Source organism: Rana temporaria, chromosome 2, assembly GCF_905171775.1.
Source record: "Rana temporaria chromosome 2, aRanTem1.1, whole genome shotgun sequence".
NCBI lineage: Eukaryota > Metazoa > Chordata > Amphibia > Anura > Ranidae > Rana > Rana temporaria.
The window spans coordinates 318,802,686-318,815,266 of NC_053490.1; the positions used below are offsets into that span (position 1 = coordinate 318,802,686).

The window sequence follows — 12,581 nt, forward strand, 5'->3', positions numbered from 1 at the left end:
ACAAACTTTGCACACTTGTAGAGGAAGAGTGGGGCTACATGTTCTGATGCTAAGATTGGGGTCCAGGGGACCTACGGTCTACTGATACCGGGTCCCAAAGTCCGGGAGATCAGGCGCAAAAAGGTGACTTGAGTATAAGCCGAGGGGGGCATTTTCAGCACACAAAAAAATGTGCTGAAAAACTTGTCAATACTCGAGTATACACGGTACATTATTAAAAACATTGCAAGGAATATTAACACTTTCCTCACTCTACTAACATGTGATTGGTCTGTGTACACATTGGAGAACGTCTCATCAGTTCCCATCCTGACCATAAATGAAGGAAAATTTGAGATGCCAAACTTGCCAAGCTCTATCCAAAATCATTTGTTGCTGAGTTGAGCTTCAATGATCTAACGATTGAAACATGTTGGTGTTACTGACCTCCTCTCAAGACAAGTAATGGCACTTCAGCTCCCACTGGAAACTGCTTCAAGACTTCAACAACTTGTACGTGTGTCAGGCCCTGCACATTCTGATGACAGATTTCTTTTATTACGTCCCCCTTCTGAAGTCCTGGACACCATTGGCTATCTAAAATCATTTTAACTTTTTGTCCCATTGCACTATCAGCGATGGCAAACCCAAAACCTTTGGGGCCTTTCAATAAGGGAACGGTCACTAGCTCAGGCAGCGATGTCCCAGATGATGCCATAGATGTCCTTTGATCTTGTAAATCCTGTGAAGGTCCATTCAGTCGACCATTGACCAATACATGGCCTGGTTTTCCATTGTGGTCCAAAACAACTACTCCAGACTTTAAATCCTGGCTTCCCATATTTTCTCCTTGTGTAGTCAATTGCCCATTTATTAAGGGTGGAGCATTAACAAGATCAGCCACAGGATCGTCACTATCTTCAGGCAGAGGATAGCCCCGGCATAAGGTCATATTCACATACTGGTTAATGGGAATAAGCAGGAACATCTGAACAACTTCCGCATGTGTATGTCCAAGAACACAAGTTCCATTTATGTCTACAATCACATCACCTGGATTAAAAAGAAAAAGGGTAGAATGTTAGTATGTTAAATAGAGATATTATTTTGTGTCCAGCACACATAAAAACACGTTTTCATGGGGAAATCAAATTGATGCCTGAAAAATTAAACATAATAATAAAGTGGAAATGCCTTACAAATATAAAATACTGCATCTACTACTGTAAATAAAAAGAAGATCAGCATATGATTAGTAATACACTAAGTTCTTAACTAAACGCCCGTATTTTTTTTTTTAACCCTGCAAGCAATAGTAATATTTGCTTGCTGTAATGTTTCCAAAAGCATGGGAAAAGTACCAGGTTCTTGGGCAGTGAACAGGAGATGACAGATGTGTTTGTAAGTGTGGAAACATGAGTGAAATGTTTTAAATTTGACAGTCATATCCATGGCTTGTTTCATTTTGGTCTAGAGTGGTTTCTAAATTTGCTTACTCTTTTTAAACGAGAAGTGAGGTATTTAAAAATAACAAACGTACATCACGTAGGTCAGGGGTGGCCAATCAGTGACCCGGTGGCCACATGTGGCCCGCGGAGCTCTCTGATGTGGCCCGCGACCTCCTTCTTTGGAATGGAGGGTTGGCAAGCCCAGATCGCAGGTTGCCGACCAGCCATACCACAGCATCAGTGTTGTGAATGAAGCTTGTGGAAGAGGAAGAAAGCGGCTGCAGAGCAGAGCCCCATAAGCCGATGCTTCCTCTACAGTGCCGGCTTTTGCCACAGGTGGAGTCTATGGCAAAGTTCAGCTAACCCGCAGGATAGACACAGGTGCACTACAACTGCACCCACGGTGTGGGTATACCACAGCACATCAGTGTGAAAGCAGTCTTAGGCCCTTTTCACAAGATCGGCCCGACCAAATGGGACCCTAAATTCACCTCTATAGAGCGACAGATGTCTGCTTATGCCCACCTACCTCCAATCCGAAAAACAGAAGATAATTCATCCCCTTTCATCTGGGCAGATAGGAGGGCCTATAGAGTAGCCGTGACCTGTCTTCTGCCCGCTCCGTTCATAGTGGCCCTCGAATGGTTACCAAGTTGCTTAAGTGGCCCTCGCTCTTCAAAAGGTTGGGCACCCCTGACCTAGGTGGATCCACCATCGATCCGATGCTGCATCTGTACTAGAGGTGCGCATCTTCACTGGACTCGCAATTTGATTACGATTATCCTGTTAACAATTAGATTATGCGATACATTGCGATTACTGCCCATGAATTTCATCAAAAAAATTCAAGCAGTCAGAAGAATTCCATTTTGTTTAATTGTATCTGTTCTTTTAAAAAAAAAGACAACACTCTCTGCATGTAGAAAAGACTAAACACAGCGGACTACAATTTAAAGAGGAGCTCCAGGCTCCCTCTAAACCACTACAGGAGATGGTCAAAGACTGCAGACATGATACAGAAGATGATCAGAGACTGTAGACATGATACAGAAGATGATCAGAGACTGTAGACATGATACAGAAGATGTTCAGAGACTGTAGACATCATACAGGAGATGGCCAGAGACTACAGACATCATACAGAAGATGGCCAGAGACTGCAGACACAGTACAGGAGATGATCAGAGACTGCAGACATTAAACATGAGATGATCAGAGACTGCAGACATGACACAGGAGATGGCCAGAGACTGCAGACATGATACAGGAGATGGCCAGAGACTGCAGACATGATACAGGAGATGGCCAGAGACTGCAGACATGGTACAGGAGATGATCAGAGACTGCAGACACAATAGAGAAGTTGGTCAAAGACTGCAGACATAGTACCAGAGATGCTCAGAGACTGCAGACATAGTAAAAGAGATGGCCAGAGACTGCAGACATAGTACAGGAGATGATCAGAGACTGCATATATGATACAGGAGATGGCCAGAGACTGCAGACATGGTACAGGAGATGATCAGAGACTGCAGACATAGTAAAGGAGATGGTCAGAGACTGCAGACATAGTACAGGAGATGATCAGAGACTGCATATATGATAAAGGAGATGGCCAGAGACTGCAGACATGGTACAAGAGATGATCAGAGACTGCAGACACAATAGAGAAGTTGGTCAAAGACTGCAGAAATAGTACAGGAGATGATCAGAGACTGCAGACATAGTACAGGAGATGGCCAGAGACTGCAGACATAGTACAGGAGATGGCCAGAGAATGCAGGAGACGGTCAGCAGGTAATTATGATATCTTTTTTATTTTAAAGAAAAAATAATATCCTTTAGTATCACTTTAACAAATCATTGAGGCTTTTGGCAGCAACTTGGATAGTAAATAGGTCAACATCACTGCAAAAAAAAAAAAAAAAAAGGGAAGACATTCCAATCAGCAAGAAATATTCTGCTTGCAGATCAGCGCATGTTTCCAGAGGGGAGAGATGATCGGGAAATCTCAGAAAGAAATTAGACAGAAAGAGTGTGCAGCCCCCAAAGCGTTAGGCACACACACACACACTGGATAGGTGTAGCAGGTGGGGGGATGTGCCACTTCTATACACTCACCCCCCACATACATCAAGCATGACAGGCTGGTCTCTCACCTTCGGAGCACTCCTACCATCCCCCCTCCTCTCCTCGCAGCTCATTTCCTGAAGCAGACTGTCTCATCCCACAGATGTGATGACAGCTGCAATGATCTGTGTGTCACAGCTCTGTGCGGCTCTGACCCCGCCCATTGGGGAGATGACAGATGTTACTGTCCAGAACTTCAAATCCTGAGGAGGGGAGAGCATGGGTGGGGGCAGTACTCTGAGGCTACTGAGGGGGGAACAGTGCCAGGTGCAGCCAGCTGATTGGTGGCTTGTCATTCCAACAAAGCCACTGCTGTGGGGGGAGAAGCAAGAATGACGGCATGCACAATCATGATTACCCTGGAAACTGCATTGATGCCGAATTGTGAAGGGCTACATCGATGTGCTGATCATTTTCAACACCCCTAATCTGTACCCCACTGCCTCTACACTGAGAACTGAGCGATCAAACACTGCTGATCGCCCAGTTCTTGGTCTTCAGAGAGATGGTCAGAACTGTCAGCTCTGTGCTCTGCCCCTTCTGGTCTCACTGGAGCACTGGACTGTGGAGGGGGTGGGAATGGCTGACTTAGGCTCTCAGCAGGGCTGAGTACCACGTGGGTAGGTACCGGAGCATGATGGGACTGTGAGGCCTATATAAGTTGGATGCAAACCGCGCACCTGTCATTGCAGCGAGAAGAGGCGTCGAAGACGTCACAGAAGAGCGGGCTGGCCGCCTGCTAGTAATTGAGCTTACACACGAAGATAGCGAAGGAGAAGGCACCGGACAGCGGGAGAAGCACCAGGGTGCGCCGAGTCAACAGCGGAGAGCGCAGAGGATAAAAGAAGACCCCCCGAGAGCGGAGAAGACCCCCGGAAAGCAGAGAAGACCCCCGGAGAGCGGAGGAGACCCCCCGGAGAGCGGAAGAAGAAGCCCCCCCTGGTGAAAGAGCTAAAGAAGACAGGGGGGACCCCCGGAGCAGACTAATAAATTATTTTAAAAACCCTGTGTCGTGTGTTTATTAACGTTAACACTTTGCCTCCAGGTGAATGGGTAGGGGTACGATGTACCCCATATCCATTCACTTAGGGTGGGGGGCCGGTATCTGGGGGGCCCCCTTATTTGAGGGGGCTCCCAGATTCCGATAAGCCCCCCGCCCGCAGACCCCGACAACCAACGGCCAGGGTTGTCGGGAAGAGGCCCTGTCCTTAACATGGGGACAGGGTGTTCTGGGGTGGGGGGGCCCCGCAGTGCGCCCCCCTGCCCCAGAGCACCCAACCCCCCCATGTTGAGGGCATGCGGCCTGGTATGGCTCAGGAGGGGGGGCGCTCGGTCGTCCCCGCTCCTTTCCTGGCCGGCCGGGTAGCGTGCTTTGGATACGGGTCTGGTATGGATTGTAGGGGGACCCCCTACGTCGGTTTTTCGGCGAAGGGGGGGTCTCCTTACAACCCATACCAGACCTAAGGGCCTGGTATGCTCCTGGGGGGGGGGGGGAACCCATGTCGGTTTTTTATTTAAAAATTGGCGTGGAGTTCTCCCTCTTGGGAATGCATATCAAATGCCGCAGCTAGAATTGGCGGGAATCCAAGTCGGATCCCCGTCGCTTCTATGACGGCTTTGTCTCCATCGCGGCAAGCCAGCTCGGCGCTGGCTCCCGCGATGGGGCTCGTAGGTGGTCAATCTCGCCGAGAAAGGGAGCGAGATTGACACATTATCGCGGTCACCTACTGTAACTGCCAGTAGAAGAACTCCTCCAGTGAGAGTGGGGGGGAAGCAAAGGGAAAGGATAGGCAGTTTCTGGTGGTAGGGTACTCAATTCTTAGAAGGACAGAGAGGGCAATCTGTGACAAAGACCTAAAGTGACAAACTGTATGCAGTTTACCGGGCGCTCGGCACATCACTGATCTGGTGGACAGATTAGTGGGAGGGGCTGGGGAAGACCCAGCTGTCATGGTGCACGTTGGCACCGATGACAAAGTCAGAGGCAGATGGAGGGTCCTAAAGAATGATTTTAGGGACTTGGGAGCTAAATTGAGGAAAAGGACCTCCGCGGTAGTATTCTCAGGAATACTACCAGTACATTGAGCCACACCAGAAAGGCAGAGGGAGATTAGGGAAGTAAACAAGTGGCTGAGGAGGTGTAGTAAGGAGGGATTTGGGTTCCTGGAGGACTGGGCTGACTTCTAGGTTCAATCTCTGTATTTGCGGATGATACTAAGCTAAGAATCCTTCTCCACAGGATGTAGAAACATTGCAAGAAGAGCTAATGGGGTGGGCAACTGCTGCCGTCCAGTCCTGGGCACCAATCCTCAGGAAGGATGTACTGGAAATGGAGCGAGTACAAAGAAGAGCAACAAAGCTAATACAGAGACTGGAGGATATTAGTTATGAAGAAAGGTTGCGAACACTGAACTTATTCTCTCTTGAGAAGAGACGCTTGAGAGGGGATATGATTTCAATTTACAAATACCATACCGGTGACCCCACAATAGGGATAAAACTTTTTTTGAGGAAGGGCGTTTAACACGACACGTGGCCACTCAGAATGCAGGATTTAGGAGTGCGTTACACTCAGAATGCAGTGTTAAGGAGTATGTTTTACTCAGAATGCAGGGATCAGGAGTGCGTTATGCTTAGAATGTAGGGATCAGGAGTGCATTATGCTAAAAAATGCAGGGATCAGGAGTGTGCTACGCTTAGAATGCAGGGGTTGGGGGGGGGGGTGCGGTGATGTGAAGTGTGATAGAGGACACTGCTATAGGGGTGGCCCTGCCCATAGTAGTGTCCACTCGACGGTCGACAGGTAGCCCGCGATCGACGGTTGCAGACCCCGGGTTTAAAGCAACATGTCAAGTAAAAAAATATTATTTTCTCCTGTTTAACCCTGTATTAACTTCTAATTTACTCTAATCAGCCTTAATTACCTCCTTATTCTCCTTCTCCATTTAATTATTATTTCCCCGCAAAAAAAAATTGTTGTCACTGCCATTTAATAAACTATTAATAATTAAAGCTTTTTTTTTTGTTTGCTATGTTCGTTAATAGTTTTTTTTTTTTTTTTTTTATCTTACCATAAAGAATTTTATTGAAAAAATGTTCATATGACATACATTGGATCAGCTCCATGAGCCCAAACAAAAAAAAGTCGTACAGGTAGATTTCAGCAAAACATAGATGCAATATAACTGAACAAGTTTGCACAATAACTAGGTTCCTGGGTGCAATGATTTGTTTGGGTGGGCATATCTTAGGAGGGTTGAGACAGAGAGAAAGAAAGAGGAAGAGAAGGGGAGAGGGAGATAGGAGGGAGGAGAGAGCAGGGAGGGAGAGAGAGAGAGAAAGAAAGAGAGAAAAAAAAGGGGGGGGACGTTAAGGAGAGGAGAGTGGTAGGTGGAGAGGGAGGGAGGGAGGGGATGCTTGGGTAGGGAGGAAATGAGGGGGGATGAGGCTTAATGAGGAGAGGGGGTACAAAAGTCACCAACTACCCTCTCCAGCATCCAGTGGTCAGAATGCTACTGTGCGTCAGGCCAGTAGTGTGAGGCTGAATCTGCGTCCAGGTTCAAGGGCAGTAATACCACAAAGTGATACTAATCTGCAGTATTAAGGAGATCTTTGTATGATTGAGAGTTTTTAAAGGTTGTCCATGTATTCCATATAGCAGTGAATTTAGAGATATTATCTGAGGCCGTGTAGATCAGTTCCTCCATCTCAGCGACACGGTTTATTCGAGATGCCCATTCAGCCATGGAGGGTGGGGATGTCGATCGCCAATGTACTGGTATGCACATCCTAGCAGCATTAATCATGTGCATTGCCACAGACTTGAAGTACCCCCCCCTGGAGATTTTAGAGAAATGTAAAAGGTATTGTGCTGGGCAAAATTCCAGAGGGAGTGAAGACACCATTTTTGTCATTAATAGTTTTTACACTTTTAACGTATATGTATACGTTTCACATTGAAAAATGTGCAATGTTTTTATATATATATATATATATATATATATATATATATATATATATATATATATAATTTGTAAATAACTTTCAATGTTTTGTACCATTTCTGACAGCGGAAGTGTAAACAAAAACAGTTGTGGTAGGTATTGGTATGTATTACAGCTCTGGCAAAAAAAACTGCAATTTCCATTGTAATCGCAGCAGCAGGAATTAAACCCAATATATTATTTTACTATGATGTAAACAGAGAATCTCAGGAAGATCCAATCTAAGAGTACTCATAAATCTGCTTCCCAGCCAACATACCTCACTCAGACAGTCCATAAAAATTCTTGAAAAATGCATACCCTGGAAATGCTATGCCGTACCATGAAGTACTTCCTTCTAGCCTCCAATAGCTATAACTAGACCACCTCCTTTTCTGCTTCTCTTCATTGACTATTTTTAAAAAAAAAAATTCTACTGCAATGGTTTTCGTATATCTGCTTTGTGAAAATTATCTTTCACAAATCTCCTAAAATCATACTCATTGCCTGACTTCAATGTGAACTTGAATGTAACCTTGTGCATTCTTTACAAAATTAAAAAACAGTGGACAAAAAAACAGAGGGATGCAAGGCAACGTAATTGATATTTGAGTCATAATTTCTGATGAAAACATCCCCAAACAGAGATTCTGATATACTGTAAATATATTCAATGTTCACAACCTGGGATGTGTTCAGCAATAAACATGCCAAGAAAAAATTGCAATATTAAAAGGGGTTGTAAAGTCAGCCTGGTAATCCTGCTCTGAAGGTCCTTGTTCAGACACTTTCTTTTATGGGGTAACAACACTTTGTCCCTGTCTCTCAATTGTACTTCTGTGCTGTCACCCTGTCACATATGCTTCCAGTAAAGTCAAAAGATTTTTCATGCATTCTATGCATTAAGATAAAAAGCCCTCTGTGTGCAGCAGTCCCTCTCGGTTCTAGGTAGCTTGATAAATACCATATAACTTTCCAACCTTTCCAATTTTCTTCCAGTTTATTTTGATTTTGTTGCAAAATATATTTAATGGTCATGGAAATGCATTCAGCTGTTAATTTTGCATTTGACAAGTATAAGTCTTGTTTTTTTGTTTTTGTTTTTCAAAGAATAAAACTCTATTGGACATTTTTCACGAGATACACTATTAGTACCCATTTGTATCGAATGCGAAGGTTCCAAAATATGCAAAGACATTTTAGGCCCTTTTCACACTACAAAATAAATCCGTTTTAATAATCCGTATTAAAATCCGTCAGATAATGTTAAAAAACGGAAGTTATATGTCCTTTATAAAATATCATTAAAGTCCATGGGAGTTTTTTATGTTCCGTAAAGATCCGTAATAGTCCGTTATAACGTACGGACGTTAGTTATAACGGAATATGTGACGGGTCTTGCACTATTTTTTGTCCATTTTTTGTCCGTTGCAAGCAACGGATATATTAACGTCCGTTATATTTTAACATTGAAGTCTATGGCGCACGGACGTTAGTAAATGTCTCCGTAAATGTCCGTTATGTTAACGGACGTTAATTTTACTGAGCATGCTCAGTAAAGACTTCTGGAGCTGGACTTCAAAAAAGGGTGAAATGGTTTTTATTAACGGACGTTAGAAAGGAATGATATAACGGATGTATACGGATAAACATTATCCGTTTTCAATAAAGGAAGAATGGTAAAATATTTATCCGTATGTATCCGTTATTAAATCCGTTAATAAACGTCCGTTAATAGGTGTAATACGGATATTATAAAACGGACATACAATCCATAGTGTGAAAGAAGCCTAAGTTGTTTTTAATTTATATTCAAAAACAGTACCTATTATTTTTGTCATATACAGTAAAAAGCAAGCTATCTTACTCATCTGTCTTCTCCAATAATGGTGAATCCAAAGGTTCATCCAACTACTTTTCAGAAAAAATACTCACAAATCTACAGACACCATTTATGTTCATACTATACAGTATAAAAACAGGTTGCAGTAATAAAACCTTTTATGCTACATCATTTAGTGGCTGTGAAGTTTCCGCAGTTTGGGAAATGGGCTTTCTGATGCAGAGATGCACATGCACAGCTTGGAAGTCAGTGTTCCATGAAACCAGGCTTTTTCTAAATGGCAATTCATTTTTTTACAATTTTGTACATTTCTACACCGAAGCCCATTCCCTGTGCTCATTGTATGTTCGGTCTGTTTATTCATTACTGTTAATAACAACAGAAAATGGTTTATGGGTGGATGTTATGCCCGTCTCTTGATGGATGAGCATATGTTTTCATGCAGATATGGTTTATTTATGGGGTTGAACTCATTACTTTAAGATTGTTTTTTACTGAAGGCAGTTATAAGCTGGATGATGAAATGGTTAATATTTAAATGAGAATGAATTCATCACAAAATGTTTAGGGGAAATTTGCAGGCTGAAATTGCTGCCAGGCTGTCTCGCTTTATATCATTAACCTGGAGCACGTATGCTGCAAGTGATATGAGAACTCCAGATCTGTAGCCAAGTCAGTGGACCCAAAAGTATTAATTACAGAGAACCAGATAACCAGCATATTCAGAAGGTCAATAATGGTAGTCTACATAATTTTCTCTCTTCATGGGTTTCCTTTAAAACTCAATTCCAACATTGAATTAAAGCACCAAATTAAAGCAACAAATTATTTTCCCTCCCAGCACAAAGTGCTGTTTTTATTTTCACAAATGACTTCTCTACGTACTGGAACATTTTATTCCAAATGGTGACCTCCCTTATCCTCTGAATTTCCTGACCAGTGGTGGCCTATGGGCAGAGCACATGCCACACAAAAGTCACATCTATGCACTGCCAGCGCTTGCAGACTGGCTGTCTACAATTCCTGTACTTCAGAGAACTACAGAGGGTGGAACCCAAGACTGCCTGTGTGACAACTTCTATAAAGAGTAAGATTGGGCATAATTGAACCCCCCGAGTAAGGAGACAGATACTGGGCTAAACAGAGTTTCTGTGACAGACAGCAACAGGGTGAAGGTGAGTACTGTAGCAAAAATGATATTATTACACCTATTGCACCTATTGTTTTTATAATTATTCAATGCTAGAGTTGGGTTTAACAGGATCATATGGGATGGTGAGGCTTATATAACCAAGAACATCCCTGTTGACTTTAAGCCAAATTCACATGGTCGGTTACATGCGGACAGCGGAGTCTAGTGGCCAGAAGTGACCCTGGCCCTGTTCACACTTGAACATTTTGCGCTTCAAACTACTAGCTGCAAAATGCCCAATAAGCAAAAACCTATTGTTTTCAATAGCCCTTGTTCACATGTTAGCGTCATGTTGCTTGTAGCAAAATGTCTGTCACTCAAAAAAGTACATGAGCTACTTTTCAGGCAGAATCAAGCGTTTTCGTCCACATATACTTCAATGGAATCGGTTGAAAAAGAGACTTTTTTTGAGTGTTTTGATGTGCATTATATACTCAAACAGAAGCTGTCCACCATTTTTTTTTAAAGAAACCCCCCCACACCTTTTAGTTGAAAAACTCTTGAAAAAAATACCTGACAAAAGCAACAAAAAAGTGCAATTCTGCTTGAATTATTTTTTTAAATGTGACACTTAGGTGTGATTGTAGCTTAAAGCACATAACCAGATACATAGGAAATTATGTATACTTCTGCCTGTTACAAGTATGTTCACCACATCAGTTATAAACATAAAATATTTCCTCCAATCACTGGACAGGAAAGTTCACACATGTATCATAGGTATAACTGGCAGACTGTCAGTGTATACAGATTGGTAGCCAGGTGACTTGTAATCGGAACATAGATCTGTTAAATGGTGCATGAAAGACATGATATTTTTGCTCCTCAACATGACACAACAAACCAGAACGGTTAAAGAAGAAAACTTCCTTCCCTCCTTAATCTCGACTTTAAAACTAAAAGTTTAACAGTTAAATCGTTTAAAGCATCTAAAATAGGACCTTTTATTTTATGTGCTGAACATCAGAAGGCATAATACCTCATCTAAACTGACAATATTAAGCCCAGTTAAATCGGGACATCAAGCAACCTGCAAACATATTACCATCAATATACTGCATAATTTAAACAATGTTTATGTATTTCATCTTCCCTGTGAGATAGTTTGGAGAAATTATACCTGGAGCTATCTTCCCATCTTGTGCAGCTGGGCCGTCTTTGAGAACATTTTTCACCTGCAAAAACTCATCTGGCCTGTCACCTCCAATAATGGTGAATCCAAATCCCATCGCACTTTTCTTTAGAGATGTGCGCAATGTTGCTCCCTTTAGCAGTGCTGGATCTCTGGTGAATGGGGACTTGTCGGGCTCTGAAAGAGGCAAAAATCGAACCAATGAGACCAAAAAGAAAGGAGTTTAGAATAAACAGTGCTTAATTGCAGTATATACAGTATCTCATACTGCTACAAATGAATACATGTAAATACCCTTACCAGGAATCATCATTCCTTCAAACTGAGGGAGACCAAGCTGCTTCTTTCTTTTAGCTTCAAGAACTGGATTTTCAAATTGCGTTTTCTGGTTAATGTGGCTATAATGAAAGAAAATAAAAAGTTAGTTCAAAATACAAGTACAAATTATAGATGCTGGAAGTAAACTCACCCATGGCATATTGCAATAATTTGACACTCAGATGCTTCTTAAACTCATCAAAAGAGGAGTATTGTACTGCCTGTTTCCTGTTTTGAATAGGTTTGCATTTTCAACCAGCAGTCGGAAACTCCTATATACACACTTGTGATTTTCATACTAATTTATATATGCCAAAGAGGTTTTTTTTTTTTTTTTACACAGGCTGTTCACCCCTGGCTGAATTATTTTATCCTTTAAAAGAGTAATTATACCCACAATGGCTGCCGTGGTGCACTGAACCACCCACCCAATGTCTTCTTATAGTAGTGGTGTTCAAGTTAACAAAAAATATGGTGATTCAAAGGTGTCCCCTGACATCACTAACCGGCAGCACATAATATTTACTGCATATATTTTTTACAGAATTGTAGTTAG

General features: G+C 42.6%; 1 protein-coding gene across 2 annotated transcripts in view; it reads right to left on the reverse strand.

Moving 5' to 3' along the window:
* Window positions 1-12,581, reverse strand: part of MAGI3 (membrane associated guanylate kinase, WW and PDZ domain containing 3) — a 501,439-nt gene that overhangs the window by 151,320 nt on the left and 337,538 nt on the right. For both annotated transcript variants that reach the window (XM_040337467.1, XM_040337468.1), the window contains exons 8-10: window positions 12,008-12,105; window positions 11,696-11,884; window positions 427-1,032 (exon numbers count right to left, since the gene is read on the reverse strand). In XM_040337467.1, coding sequence (XP_040193401.1) covers window positions 427-1,032; window positions 11,696-11,884; window positions 12,008-12,105 — 893 coding nt within the window. The remainder of the gene's footprint in view (window positions 1-426; window positions 1,033-11,695; window positions 11,885-12,007; window positions 12,106-12,581) is intronic.